This window comes from Lathamus discolor, chromosome 1 (assembly GCF_037157495.1).
Source record: "Lathamus discolor isolate bLatDis1 chromosome 1, bLatDis1.hap1, whole genome shotgun sequence".
In the NCBI taxonomy this organism is placed as follows: domain Eukaryota; kingdom Metazoa; phylum Chordata; class Aves; order Psittaciformes; family Psittacidae; genus Lathamus; species Lathamus discolor.
Genome location: NC_088884.1, coordinates 141179672 through 141194392, shown reverse-complemented (window position 1 = coordinate 141194392; position 14721 = coordinate 141179672). Strand labels below are relative to the sequence as shown.

The window sequence follows — 14721 nt, the reverse complement described above, 5'->3', positions numbered from 1 at the left end:
AAAACTGCATATGTGGCCAAATTACCTGAGATTCCATTCAAGACAGTTAATGTTTGCAGGCCCGTTTCCATTTGTACAAGTTTTATTACATTACCTCATATAACTTGTTATTACTTTCACTATTTTGTGTGCATTTAAATAATTCTAATACTTGTAGAGAACATTTGCTAAATTTAAAAATTCTGCTTGGTCTGTGTGATTTCATAAATGTCAAACCAAATATGCAAATGTTTTTATATGCAGGTACATGAAAGGACTCTTTACTATAGAAAGTAATTTTTTCCTTTCTTTTAGGGATGCGATGTCTTTCTTACTGTGGTCTCGAGTTGGAACTTTACTTGCTGTTGGAACCTCAAAGGGAAACTTACTTATATATAACAGACAGACTTCTCGCAAGATTCCTGTTCTTGGTATGTGCTGGCTTGAAATTAAGCTTGTGTATGTGAAAGTGGAATTTTACTAAATACTTAGATTCCTTTTTAGTTCTGTGTATGAACATGCAAGTCACAAATGTATTCATATTCAACTTGCACCTTCTGTTCTGTTGTAATTACCAGAATATTTTTATAGTATAGTAAGTAAAAAATATATATACACACACCTGATACTGCCTCATAGGAAATTTGAGTTATCTTTCTTGGAAAGAATTTGCATGGCTGTTCTTGTTGCTAAATTAGTTTTCCTTACCTGCTTAGAGTACCTCTGGGCAGAAAGATTAAGCATATTGCACAGTCTCCAAAAATTTACTGCAAGGAAATGGAAGAACAGGGGCTGTGCAAGTTCCTATAAGGTCAAAAGACTTACATCTGGGAGTAGAAGATTTAAAAAAAAAAAAAAAAAAAAAAACAACCAAACAAAATTAAAAACCCAACAATAACCAACCAAAACCAACCAAACAAAAAAAGCCAAAAAAAACCCCCCTCTCGAATTTGAAATTGCTCCTGTAAGTTGTTTTGCATTCTGACAATCTGCGTTTGGGTGGCCAAATAGAGGATATTTCCATCCCAGCTTTCTTCTTTATAGTTGTGTTCATTTGTGTTGTATAGGTTTCTTTCTTTTCCAGGTAAGCACACTAAGCGGATTACTTGTGGTTGCTGGAGTACTGAAAACCTTCTGGCTTTAGGCGGTGAAGACAAAATAATTACTATAAGCAATCAGGAAGGGGATACTATAAGACAGGTAATATTTATAAACCCCATTTGATTTTAAGGCATACGTTAATACTCATGGTTCCTGAGAAAGCTGGGACCAATGGGAGCTTATGCTTTTTCAATACTTCTGCTTTCAAGGACAAGAAGCCTTTGGGAAACCTCATGCAGGATGAAGGCATATCTAAGCATCTGAACCTCTGTATTGCGCAACTTGATTTATGATATTAGCATCTCTGCAATTCTGCTGTGGTCCTGCCTAACCACGCTTCTCTCTTTACTGATGCTGTTCTGTGTCTTACAAGAGAATCCTATGAATGCAGTCTTAAGTTGACTTCCACAGTAGCAGCGCTGGGCCGCTCTCACATGCCTGTTACCATAGAATCAGCTACGTTGTAGAAGACCTTCAAGATTATCAAGTCCAACCATTCCCCAGCACTGCCAAGGCTGCAACTAAACCATGTCACTTACAGCCTCGTCTGTAAAGTTTGTGGACACTTCCAGGGATGGTGACTCCACCTGCCCTGGGCAGCCTGTTCCAATGCCTGACCACTCTTTGCAGAAGAAACTGTTCTTAATGTCCAGTCTAAACCTCCGCTGGCACAGCTTGAGGCCGTTTCCTCTTGTCCTAACACTTGCTACCTGGGAGAAGAGACCAGCCGCCTCCTGGCTCCATCGTCCTTTCAAGCAGTTGTAGGGGGCGATAAAGTGCCCCCTAAGCCTTCTCCAGGTTAAAATCTGCCAGGTCCCTCATCTGTTCCTCATAAAACTTGTGCTTCAGGCCCTTCACCAGCTCCATTGCCCTTCTCTGGACCCACTCCAGCCCCTCAGTGTCTTTCTTGCAGCGAGGGGCCCAGAACTCGTGATAGCATGTTATTATGATCCAAATGGAAGTTGTGTTTTCTCTTACTTTTTTCTTACTTTTGATACTAAATGCAGTAACAACTCTATCCTTAACACTAGAATGTACAGAATGCAGAAATAATGCAGTTATTTGTCATGAGTATTTGCTACTTTAACTGTTGATTTCTCAACTTGAACTTCTTTCTTACAGACCTCGGTGAGCTCAGATCCCAGTGACACGCAGTTCTCAGTTATGAAGACTGATGAAAGAATATCAACCAGGGAAAGCACAGTAAGAAGTCAATACAAAATACTGCTAAAAGTGTTCAGTTTGTTCCTCCTTTATTTAAAATTTGGTGTTGGAAGCTTTTTTTTTACCCAAAAGTTTTCCTTTAAAGTAAAGCCATACGCCTTTGTTCATTAAGGATGTGTTCATGAAAAGTGCAGTGGTTAGCAATATGACAGGTAACAGGGCAGTTTTGTAGTCCTTGATCGGAGTAAACATTACTTAACACACCCATGTTTTTAGTTGTTGCTATCAGGTTATTCTCAGACTAAAGTTGAAAATACAGCACTGCACCAGCTACTAAGAAGGAGAAAAATAATTGCTACAGCTGAACCCAGAATAAGTAGTTAACATAATAGATAGAGATGCATGCAGGGACTTAAAGAAATACATACAATATAAATACAGAACAGTATATGAAACATGGTAGGTGAAAATGGAGCAGGACTGTCAAAATTGCAGAGATGCTGCCTTTCAGAGGGCTGATTTTCAGCTGTCAGTTTTGGGAACAGAGCTCTGCTCTCTAGGTTTTCATCTTACGCAACCCCCATCATCAATTAGACTAGAAGCCTCTGTGTCAGTCTTCTGTTGTGAGTGTTTTCCTGCTTATGCCTAAATGGCTACAGTTCTGTTGTCTCCATCATCTTTCTTGCATGATTCAAAGTCCATCAGGTTGGTCAGTGGTGAAGTACAGAAAAATGGGGTCATGATAACTGTTAGCAGAGCATGTTATTAAATGATCAGCAGTAAAGTACCAAGGCAAAACAGAAAATCCATGGATAGAAAGGTGGTACTGTGTTAGAATTTGTCTAGATCTATGCACTTATGCAACATTAAATTCTCACAGAATCTATGGAGTATGGGTGTCAAAAATTTTTTTTCCCATGTTTACTTTGACAGATTAGGAGTTTTTTCCTCTTTGCATGGAGTGAAATGTTTTTTGCTTCCTAGGGAAATTTTATTAACATGTATTCTGAAAATGCAGGACCCGAGGATTCAGTCTTCTGCTGCTTTCTGGAGCACACAGTAGCCTAGGCTTTGCAGGGTTTTTTATTACAGCTTCCAGGTTTGCTGTACAATGTTAGGGAACATTCTGTGATTCTGTAGTTCTTGGTGTTTGTGCTTGGATGGTCTGTCAGCAGCTCTAAACCACATGGCATTTATTGTCTATCTAGGTATTGTCTGTGTGTAGGTATCTGTTATTCAATGGAGAAGGGCTTGGTGTAGTAACAGTTACTTCAAGGCAGTTACTTATGACTTAAAACCAAAAAAACCAAACACAAAATAGCAAGTTGGATCAAAATAAGTGGTACTAGGCTTAACATCTTGCCCTGCAAGAGAACATAATTCTTGTAATTTTGTAGAATAATTTAAGAAATAATATTTCTTGAATACCCATTAAGCTGCAATAGAATTATAAACAAATTGCTTCAAAAGGCAGAAAATACACTTTCTATATTTGAGGTAACATTAGGAATTATAGGTCAGAATTTGTAATTCTGGATTAATGAATTTTAGGTTAACACATGCCTTTTTTCTCAGTTTAAAAATACCAGTGTTGTATTTCATTCTTTCAGCTCTTATTTTAAGAATTGTCTGTTTTTCAGACAAGAAAAGTTGGAGCAGAAGGTAATGTAAAGTAAATTTATAAATAGTCCTTCAGAGCATCTTTGTCAAAGAATAAGGTGAAACAAGCTGCTCCTTCTTGCTCTAGAATAATCTATGTCAAATGTCTCTATGGAATTCTTTAAATAAAATGCAGTCACTTAGAATTAGACTGTAAATACTGCATGTTTAATACACACTGAGCAGGCTGTTTCTTTTGGAATTACCTTTCTGTCTTTGAAATCTAATCAAATTACTTGAGATACCAGTGTTGTGATAGTCCTCCCTTCAACCTCACAGATAAAAATTCTGTGGATTGAAAACCACATTATAGTTCAAGTGAGAGTAGTCCCAACAGGGTAACTCCGTGTGAACTGCTGCCTTTTCCTCTGAAGAAATGGAGTTGACTTAATACTTCGGTAGGGAAAAGTCTTGAATTTGAGATGTGTTTCTGCTGGGCTATCCTGAAAATCTCATCCACTGTTGATAAAGGTTCAGAATTAAGATCCATCAGACTCTTAGGGATTATTAGAAGTCCTAAATTTTGTCTTTTAGTGAAGATGTAGGGCTTTATTTTAAAGTGATGCCATTCTTATCAAGTTAATTATTCTTTTCATTCATTGGCAGGTAAGTGTAGTGGTCGGCAAGAAGACACTCTTTCTTTTTAATTTGAATGATCCTGATAACCCGATTGATCTGAAATTTCAGCAGGCTTATGGCAGTATTGTATCCTACAGATGGTGAGCAGAACTAACTTAATGAGGCATTCTGGTGTTAACAAGCTGAAGACTTCCCCCATAGTTCTGATAAATGCTGGATATCAAATCTTATACACTGGATTTTTCTTGGATGTATTGTTGCCTTTTTAAAAATTCTTTTCAAAACACAAGTCTACATTTCATAATTATTTTACCTGGCAATTCAGTGGCTATATAAAAGCAGTATTTTCAAATATAATTGCTGTTGGTATGCTCAGCTTTAGAACACTGATACTGTTGCTGTCTTGACAGTAGCTTAAACTGAGGGGGTTATAGGTTGTTTTTTCTTTGGAAGAGTAATTAACAAAAGATCTAAGGGTGGAGTTGTATCCTTCAGCCGGCTTGTTGGTTTACAAGTTGTGCAAAGTTCTTGTAGCCTTCCTGCTATGTAATCCAATTGATAATTGTCCTTTGAAGAAATCCCAAGCTAGAAGTTCCAGCTCTGCACTGAAAAATCAACTGTTCTTTTTCTGTATCTTTGAATCCTGACACCACGTCTTTTAATGCCAGTTTGGTTAATGTGTAATTGACGTTTATCCTTTTACACTGCAACTGTGTAAGAAAACCTGTAGCTATATGCATCTTACTTTATAGCCATGTGTCTAACAAGGCATACCTGGGCTGTTTCCCAAGCAATGATTTCTTTGCAACTAAGCTGATGAAATATTGTTTGAATTCATCCTTACACACTGTAACTATTTCTGCCTTAACGTCATTATTTCTACTTGACACTATGAAAAGTAAACAGACCGTGTATTCACAAATACAGATTGTAGCTTTGGTATGTCCACTGTTTTTGCAGTAGTTTACCTTAAGAGCACAGTGACTGGTATTACTATTTTTAGCATAGCTTTGATGGGACTAAGTCAGCCAGAACTTTGAAATGAAAGTTTCTGTCTTATGGTATGCTTATTCCAGCAAAGATACTAGAGATCTTTCTCCTGGCATAACTGCCATGTATGCAGCTTGATGGAAGTGAAGTGGCATTATAGGATGTAGAAGAGTGAACTCTGGGCACAAGCATGATTTTGTCCCTTAAGAATCTTTGGTTGTTTTTTCCTTAATCTGTTTTATACTGTGGTGTTCTACATTATATATATATAAATAACTTTATTAGTTTTCCTGTTAAAGGGAGGAATTGACAGTTATCTCAGTAGTCTGAAAGAAAATGCATTTTGCATATTACATAAATAAATCTCTTCCTAATTCTTGGGGTTTTTTTTGCAACAGGTATGGTGATGGCTACATTATGATTGGTTTCTCACGAGGGTATTTTGTAGTAATCTCTACACACATTCGTGAGATAGGTCAAGAAATCTTTCAAGCTCATAATCATAAGGATAATCTAAGCAGCATTGCTATATCACAGTCATTAAACAAAGCTGCATCGTGTGGAGACAATTGGTAAGTGGTAGATAAGAAGCATGGAATTCATCTCACTTAACTGTAGCTGTTAGGCATTAAAGCTAGGCTCCCCAAGGCTTCCAAAGGCTTCAAAGTTCCTGAAAAAGTCAATGCAGAGAAGGTGAGGGGAGCTGCTCCATGGAACTACTTCTCTGCCTAAAGTTAGCAGAAGGTAATTTTTGGCCAGAATTTCTGCAATTGTAATTAACCACAACAGTAAAGGTTATTCCTTTCAATTCTTTCTTTTTCTATTATGATACTTGGCTACAAAATTGTTCATTGGACATAAACATCCGCTTAGCAATAGGAGAACAATTCATTTAAAACTGTACTGAGTATGTTGATATCCTCCTCCCTGGTGTTTGGTCTTACCTGCAGTCTAGACAAAAGTATAAATGTGTAAGCAATTAAGGAAAAAAATAGAGAGTGTGGAGTTTTCCCAAGATAGGTTGTGCATGTGATGGAGTAGCTCCTTTAGCTCCTTGTCTGCTACTCCCTGCTTCTGTGATACCTGAATTCTTTAGCAAAAAACAGAGCTGTATGGTACTAGGAGTCAGACTAGTTCTGTCTGACCTCAGTTCTGTTTATGACACTTGCACATCAACAGTGGTACAACTGTGAGAAACAGTTGCAACTTCAAGCACTTCAGCTGCTGTACAATGTGTTATTTCTTTAAGAAGTTCTTTAGCATATTGAGTAACATGGCAGCGTAAGTAAACTCTTATTCTGTCCCTTTTTATGTGAGGCAGGATTGAAAGCTAGTTTTTTATATCTGTGTTTCAAGCAATGTTTGTCCATCAGGAATGTTTCTAACCTAACCTGTATTGTAACAGGTCAAAAGGGACTAAGTGTGTGTGTTTCCTGCTCCCAGGCTTTCTTGAATTGGATTTGTGCTTTTTTCCTCAAATTTTGGTTCTCTGAGCAAACCTTTTTGTACAGTGATAGTGATACCCTCTTTAGGGTGATGGAGAATAATGAGTGTTGCTTTTCAAGAAACAGAAGGCATTTTGAATTTCTCTCTATTTAGGCTGTCTTGATTGGGTTGGGTTTCTTCCAGTTCATAATGACTGAAATTTAAATTGGTGAGAATAACTGTTTATTTTGTTGTAGCATTAAAATTCATGACCTGTCAGACCTGAGAGAAATGTATGCCATAATAAACTTGGATGATGAAAACAAAGGTATGTTAACAGTCTCCGTGAGGACAGAAATTATTACAGATCATGTAAAACAGAATTTTGATGGTGACTCTGTTTACATGGATGAAAGCACTGTTGTAGGAAAAAACTGTAAATATAGCAATTACCATAAATTTTCTTTCCCAGCTTGTATTTATTAGGTGACACACAAAAATGCAGATGTATTTTATCTGTTCAAAGTATAGAGAAGTACAGCTCTCAGAATATTTGTTAATGTTTTCATTTTTCAAATCTGTAATACAGTATATTTAGATTACTGAAATAATTCCTTAACTGGCTTCTGCTGCTTTACGGGGTTTTTTGGTGGTTAGGGGTTTTTTTGTGCTTTTCAGCGTCACTTGTACTGACATACAGACACTTAATCTGTTCTCATCCTGATAGACAGGATTTGTGCCTGTAGCTTCCAGAACTTTCTTACAAGATTCTGTTCTTGGGTAATGAGATACCACTATTATCTCTTCCTCTAATATCCATAAATACTTCAGTTATTGCCAACTCTTCACTCTTAGGAAAATTCTAAATTAGTACATTATGGGTTTGGTTTGAGTGATTCCAGTTGGTCTTGGAGTACTGTTAATTGGTTATGTTTGAGTACGTTAGTATTCCTAGATATGAATTCCTACCTTTTTCACATTTTAAAGCAAAATGATTGTTTCTTGGTTTCAGTAGTAGAAGATTTTTTTTAATTTTTTTTTTTTCTCCCAAAACCTTGTGAATATTTTAGGCGTAGACAAGCTGGCTTGGACAGATGATGGACAGTTGTTGGCAGTATCTTCACGAAGAGGATCCCTCCATGTTTTCTTGACAAAGCTTCCAATCCTTGGAGATGCTTGCAATACACGGATTGCATACCTCACTTCCCTTCTTGAAGTTACTATAGCAAATGATGTGGAGAGAGTATGATAACTTTTTCCTTTTAAACTTCATTTAGATACAAGTAAAGTAAGAATTAGTAGTGGATGAAAATTGTTTTGTTTTGTTTTCTTACAGGAGCTACCAGTCACAGTCTCTGTTGAAGTAGAGCCAAGTTTTGTGGCTATTGGTGTTTATCATTTGGCTGTAGGAATGAACAATCGGGCTTGGTTTTATGCACTTGGAGAGAATAGTAAGCATAAATTTAGTTCTTTAAAAATTACTGCATCATTGTGTTTTATGAATTCAGTGTTGTGTTTAGGAGTTCTGAACATTACACATTGTACAATTAACAACTTGAATTGCCATATGGTCTTGTTAGGACCAGATAATGATCTTCACAGGCTGAAGCAGTTATGACAAGACATTTTAAATAATAGAAATAAAACTTCAGGTTCAAGGTAGTGGTAATAAAATGTAGAATGTTTCTTGTTTCTTTTTTCGGATCATGTTGTTAACCAATGCAAGACTTTTAGGCTTTTGAGGCATTATTGGACAGTGTGTTTAAATATGAAGTTTGGCAAAGTACCTGGGGACTATATAATCAGAGGGTTTAAACTGGCAAATTGGTATATGGTCATGTTGCTTGCATGGGGCAAAGTAGAATGGTTATGCTATGTCCAAATTTTAGACAGTGGATTTAAAGTTTTCTTGCCTCTTTATGCATGAACTTTTTTGACTAATACTCAGTTAATCAAAACTCTAAGAATACTAGTCAGAGTTGCATAGGAAGAGAGTTTTGTGTACTTTCTAACCAGTTTTCTGACTGCTAAGAAAGTGTTTACTTGTGACCCATCCCCTCTCTGCTTAGTTGTGAGTTTTTCACACCTGGCTACTGAGCTGCAAATTTAAACAAGCAAAGACTTATACAAAATAAAATATTTTTACCTTTTATTTTCTGTTTTAATTTCTTAGATGTAAAAAAGCTTAAAGATGTGGAGTACCTGGGGACTGTAGCAAGTATGCACCTTAATTCCGATTATGCGGCTGCTCTCTTTGAGGGTAAAGTCCAGTTGCATATGGTAAGAGCTCTGGCAATTTTGAGTGCTGAAGTAATGAGTTGATCTAAGCTGAACAAGTTAATGTTTTAGTTTAAAAAATGAGATAAAATTGAGTGATCTTCTGTTAATGGAGATAAAAAAATAAAGATTCTTTAGTTTTTTTGCTGGCTAATTAAATATAAAGGTGACTTCCTGTAGACTTCAGAAATACAACCTAGTCTGAAACAGGGTAAGAAAATGTGTTTCCTTATGAACTGTTTAACAAGTTTTAATTAAAAAATCTCTGGTTAATGTGACAGAAGCAGGTGCTGGGGTTCTAAGGGATACACAGGTTTGTATTAATTTCGTTTCCTTACAGTTTGATACAGGCAAAAGTATGATATGTCATTGTTAACAGTAGGGTTTTTCAGGTCATTCTGTTCTTTATAATTAGATAGAAGGTGAAGGTTTGGATGCTCAAGAAGAACGAGAAACTCGACTCTTCCCAGCAGATGATGATAAATACCAGATTTTGTGCCATGCTTTAACTAGTGACTTCCTCATATATGGTACAGATGTGAGTATTGCTTCCGTCTGAGTTATTTGGATTATTACGTATACTTTTAGGAAAAAAAAAATTCTGAGAAGTTTACAGTGGATTATTTTCTGTGCAAGAACTTTATGCAAATATAGTCTAATTTACATTCAAGTTCCTTTATTATTGCATTTATATGAGATGCATTGTCATGAAGATTAACTTTTGCTTTTACTAGCTTTCATTGCAAAGCACTGATTTTAATAGCAGAATTTAATTCTGTTGCATTAGTGAAAGGGTTGGCAATCAAAATGTCTTCCAAATGAAAGAAAAAACATGTCACTTGCCTTGCAAATTTGTTTATTTAGGTGGTGATGTGATAGATGTGGACAAAACGGTACTGGGGTATAAAGTGTGATAGCATAAATGGAAGTCTTTACTTGTAGAAGCCTTTGCCTGAAGAGAACTATTTTTAGGTGATTCAACAAAGATGGGAATTAGGAGGGCACTGAAGAAGGATGTGAACATGCTTTTTGTGGAGATTTTCCTGTGCATGAGGAGTATTTTCTGTTACTGGGAATACAGGGCACATTTGGCATTGTAGTACTGTGCTCTTTGTGACACAGCTTTTTGTGACACAGGCTGATGTATTGTCCTTAGAGGAAAGGCAAACTCACTATCTCTGGTGTTATCACTCTTTTGGTAACTTGAGTGGTTTTGCAGTAGCTGAGGGCTTTCCTACCTCCTTAGTACCTGAACTGGTACTAATAAATTTGAAGTACTAAATTCACAACTGATCAATTTGATGATGCAGATTTTACAACTGACATCAAAAGATGTCTTTTACTTTTCTTCTTTGTGCAACAGATTGAAATATGCATTAATCACAAATCAGTTTGATTGCTTTTCTCCCCTGAATTAGGTGCATTTGTTCTTATAATGGTTCTCCCTTGGAGGCAGGTTTTCCAGGTTTGTGTGAAAGTTAAGCTTCTCCCAGTGGCGAGGCAGGCATTTCCTCTCTTTGGATAACTGCACAGGAAATACAGTCTCCGCAAAGCAGTGAGATAAACAACAAATACATTAGAAAACCCCTCAAACCTCCAACTCCTTCCCCGACTCCCCAGAAGCCTTAATTTTCCTGTCCTGCCCAAAACCAGCTGTAAATGGAGAAAGAAGCCAAAAAAACACACCTGGAAGTATTTTTCTTTAAACCTAACTCTTTGTGCTCAGCACTCTTAAAATCAGAGAAACTGCAACTAAGTTAGTTATCTGCATGCCACTTACTGATATCATTATTAGCTTTTTTCTGTTATCTCTCCTTAGACTGGAGTTATTAGTTATTTCTACATTGAAGACTGGCAATATGTGAATGAATATCGGCATTCTGTCAGCGTGAGAAAAGTTTTTCCAGACCCCAATGGAACCAGATTGGCTTTCATAGATGACAAAAGTGATGGTTTTGTCTACTGCCCAGTAAGTTAGTGTGGGATACCCATACAATCATATTTACAAGCAAGCTCTTCAACTAGTTGGTGTTTCAATAAACTTTTTGTCAAAATCCAGTGTGTATACTGGTAGGAGAAATTGGCAACAAGGCCTGAAGATAATGTAAGAAAGTAAAATCCATCATGTGAGATTAGGACAATTTCATTATACTAAGTTCCTGATCAGTAGTTTCAGAACTGTATATGTGTGTGTATTCAAATACAGATATTTTAGCCCATTAACAAGTTCTGACAGTTTCACTACCTGTCCCCATACCTTTTCTCCAAGAAAAGTAATTAACATTTATATAATGTGCATTTTCTTCATTTACTTCCCTTCTGAATTGAACTATTATGTTATTTAGAGTTGCTGCTTATAAGAAAACTTTTTTTTAATTTTTCATATTTCTGCACTATTTATATTCTTTATTTTTAATCATAACTGGGATGAATATTTGGTTTGTCTCCTTAGCCACTTGCTAGTAATTTTATTATTGCATTGTTTGTAGGTAAATGACAGATTATATGAGATTCCAGACTTCTCACCAACTATTAAAGGAATCCTGTGGGAACATTGGCCAATGGATAAAGGTGTTTTTGTTGCTTTTGATGATGATAAAGCATACACCTATGTTTTTTATAAGGATGCTATTCAAGGTACTATAAATGCTTTTAAAAACTTATTCACTCTTTCAGTTGATAAAGTAAAACATGTTCTGAGTTTTCATTTGTCTTAAATATCTTTATAATGTATGTACAAATAAACAGTAGTACAGAAGCTTTGTAGTACAACTGGTAGGAAATTAGTTGCTTTGTAGGTTTCTCTGTAAAGCATTTTGGTCCTAACTCCCTAAGCTTCTTGCTGTTACAGTCTTTCATCTGAAATTTGCACTTTGTGCTTCAAAATTGTATTTTGGAATGTTAATGAGAAGATTTTAGGAGCATGGTGACAAAACTTGCATTCACTTACAGTTAACCAAAATCATAGAAATTTCTATATTTTCTACAGGGAAACATTAAGAAATCTACCTACAAATACTTGGCAAATGACCACGCTAGTTTAGAAGATATGTTATTTATGTGTACTTACTGAAAAATATGTGCTGTGCAGTCAGTGGCAACTACCAGAATTAGACACCTTGAATTAATGCCCTGCAAGTCTACATTATTTCAGCTGTGACTGTTTGCTACACTTCTTACGATGTAGGGATATTTTAAATTATGTCTTCTTTTCCTCCTGATCTTTGAATCTAGGGTCAAAGATTATTTTGGCAGGTGGCACAGAAGTCCCCTTTTCCCACAAACCTTTGTTGCTGTATAATGGAGAATTAACTTGTCAGACTCCGAGTGGGAAAACAAACAACATGTATCTGAGCACTCACAGGTTCCTTGGCAATTTGAAAGACTTTGGACCTAATGAGCTGACACAAATGCTTACTCAGACTTTAACATTGAAAAGGTACATCTGTGTTTTAATTGTATTGTGTAAATTGTTTTCTTCTGTGCTTATAGCTCAGTACAGCATATCGTGGTGATTTAAAAATGTGATAATGAATATTAATAAATTAGATTGATCCGTGAGTCCATGTAGCTGTCTATACAGACCAAGCTGAATAATTGGCCTAGTGGCGCTTTATTTGTTTTTCCACTGTCAAGTAAAAGCTGAAGTAATTTTTTTCAGGACTGCTTCAGGGTTCTATGACAGTGTCTCTTCCAAAACTGGACGAAGGTGCTTCTTACATACTCCCCACTCTAATGAAACAATGTAAAATCATTATGATGGAAGGAATGCCAGAGTAGGGAAAGCAGATGGTTTCCTGAAAAAGTGCAGTAGAAATAGGAGAAACAGAACTGTTAAGTTATGCATTTGTATTTCTCCTTTCTTCCTGACACCTCTCTCCCTCCATAGCTTAGAATTATATGTTTTTCATCTGTTCCCTACCATAGTATTAGGAAAAAAAAGAGTTGAGAGGGAATTTTATATTTGACTAATACCTAAAATTAAAATAGTTTTAATGTGTTTTACCTTGTAAAGGTTTTCTGAAGCATGGGAGTTGTGCAGACTTCTGAATGACCAGTCTGGGTGGAATGAGCTGGCCAAAGCTTGCTTATATCATATGGAGGTGGATTTTGCAATACGTGTTTATCGGACATTTGGTAATGCTGGGATGGTGATGTCACTAGAACAAATAAAGGTAAAATATAAAGTCCCCTTTAAACAGGAAATACGGTGATTTAATTCTTCTTTAAGAATTGCGGAGTTCTTATTTTCTAGGGATTTTGGTGTTTAGTTTGTTGTTTTTTAAAGTAGAAGGTGAATTATTTTCAAGGGAGTTAATAGTTACTGAGGAAAACATGTCCAAACCATGTAACTCTTGCTTGGTTTTCTCTTTAAGTAGTTGCAGTCTCTACTGTAATGCACAACATGCCTTTCTGCATCTGCTTGAGAGCAACAGAAAATATTCATGTGTCAGGGATTTGGAGGCTCTGTTTTCCTTTGTCATTTCTAAAAAAAATGTTTAAGGCCACTGTTATTAATTAAAAAAAAAAAAGTCATATATCTAAAAGTGTATGAAATAGTATCCTAAGAAAATAGTTCTGCAAACTGCAGAGTTTGGACAGTGTTAGCTGTAGTGACTTTGAGTTCCAGTAAGAAAGTGAGGGCTTTTTCTTGGTTTGTAGAATCCATTCAACACACATGGTTGTAGAATACAAAACTGGTTTGTTTTGCTGTGCTTACTAGATTATTTTACTTACAACAATATTTTTTTTTTCTCTTGGACTACTTTTGCACCTCTTACATCATTTTCCAGGGAATAGAAGACCATAACCTTTTAGCAGGACATCTTGCCATGTTTACTGGTGATTTTAATCTGGCTCAGGATTTGTATCTGGCATCCTCCTGTCCTGTTGCTGCACTTGAGGTATTCATTTAAGATGTGTAAATGTTTTGTAGATGTTTTCATCTGCACCTCAATGTTGGACTATTTTACCTACTGATAATTCTGGCCTTTTATGGTTTTGTTCTTGCCATTTTGTGACTGACAGATATTTTTTAGGATGAATTCAAATTACCTGAATCTTTCTAGTACACTAGCTCTATATTTCTATTTAGAATAACATAAGGTTCAGAATTTAATACTTGCATCAGAAAATTTTACTGGTCTTTGTTAATAGATGCGAAAAGACTTGCAACACTGGGACAGTGCACTTCAGCTGGCTAAGCGTTTGGCTCCAGACCAGATCCCTTTCCTATCAAAGGAATATGCAATGCAGCTTGAATTCACGTAAGTTCTCCTGTAAAGTTGCAATATAAGAAGATTAAACCAATACTCATGCTCACTAGAATATAAATTGAGATACAATTGAGGTGCAAGGTCCTACACCTGGGTCAGAGCAATCCCAGGCACAGCTACAGGCTGGGCAGAGAAGAGATTCAGAGCAGCCCTGAAGAGGAGGACTTGGGGATGTGGGTCAATGAGAAATTTAACTTGAGTGGGCTTCAGTGTGCGCTCGCAGCCCAGAAAGCCAACCGTATCCTGGGCTGCATCAAAAGGAGCGTGACCA

General features: G+C 36.4%; 1 protein-coding gene across 5 annotated transcripts in view; it reads left to right on the top strand.

The window, feature by feature from the left end:
• Positions 1–14721, top strand: part of WDR19 (WD repeat domain 19) — a 45217-nt gene that overhangs the window by 7249 nt on the left and 23247 nt on the right. For 4 of the 5 annotated variants that reach the window (XM_065698848.1, XM_065698839.1, XM_065698821.1 and 1 more), the window contains exons 5-20: positions 295–410; positions 1064–1179; positions 2203–2283; positions 4510–4622; positions 5871–6044; positions 7155–7225; positions 7968–8140; positions 8234–8348; positions 9071–9177; positions 9590–9712; positions 10994–11143; positions 11664–11811; positions 12409–12613; positions 13190–13349; positions 13968–14078; positions 14332–14441. In XM_065698848.1, the coding sequence (XP_065554920.1) occupies positions 295–410; positions 1064–1179; positions 2203–2283; positions 4510–4622; positions 5871–6044; positions 7155–7225; positions 7968–8140; positions 8234–8348; positions 9071–9177; positions 9590–9712; positions 10994–11143; positions 11664–11811; positions 12409–12613; positions 13190–13349; positions 13968–14078; positions 14332–14441 (2073 nt within the window). Of the gene's footprint in view, positions 1–294; positions 411–1063; positions 1180–2202; positions 2284–4509; positions 4623–5870; positions 6045–7154; positions 7226–7967; positions 8141–8233; positions 8349–9070; positions 9178–9589; positions 9713–10993; positions 11144–11663; positions 11812–12408; positions 12614–13189; positions 13350–13967; positions 14079–14331; positions 14442–14721 lie in introns of those variants that run through there. The other variant, XM_065698858.1, reaches the window with a different exon arrangement.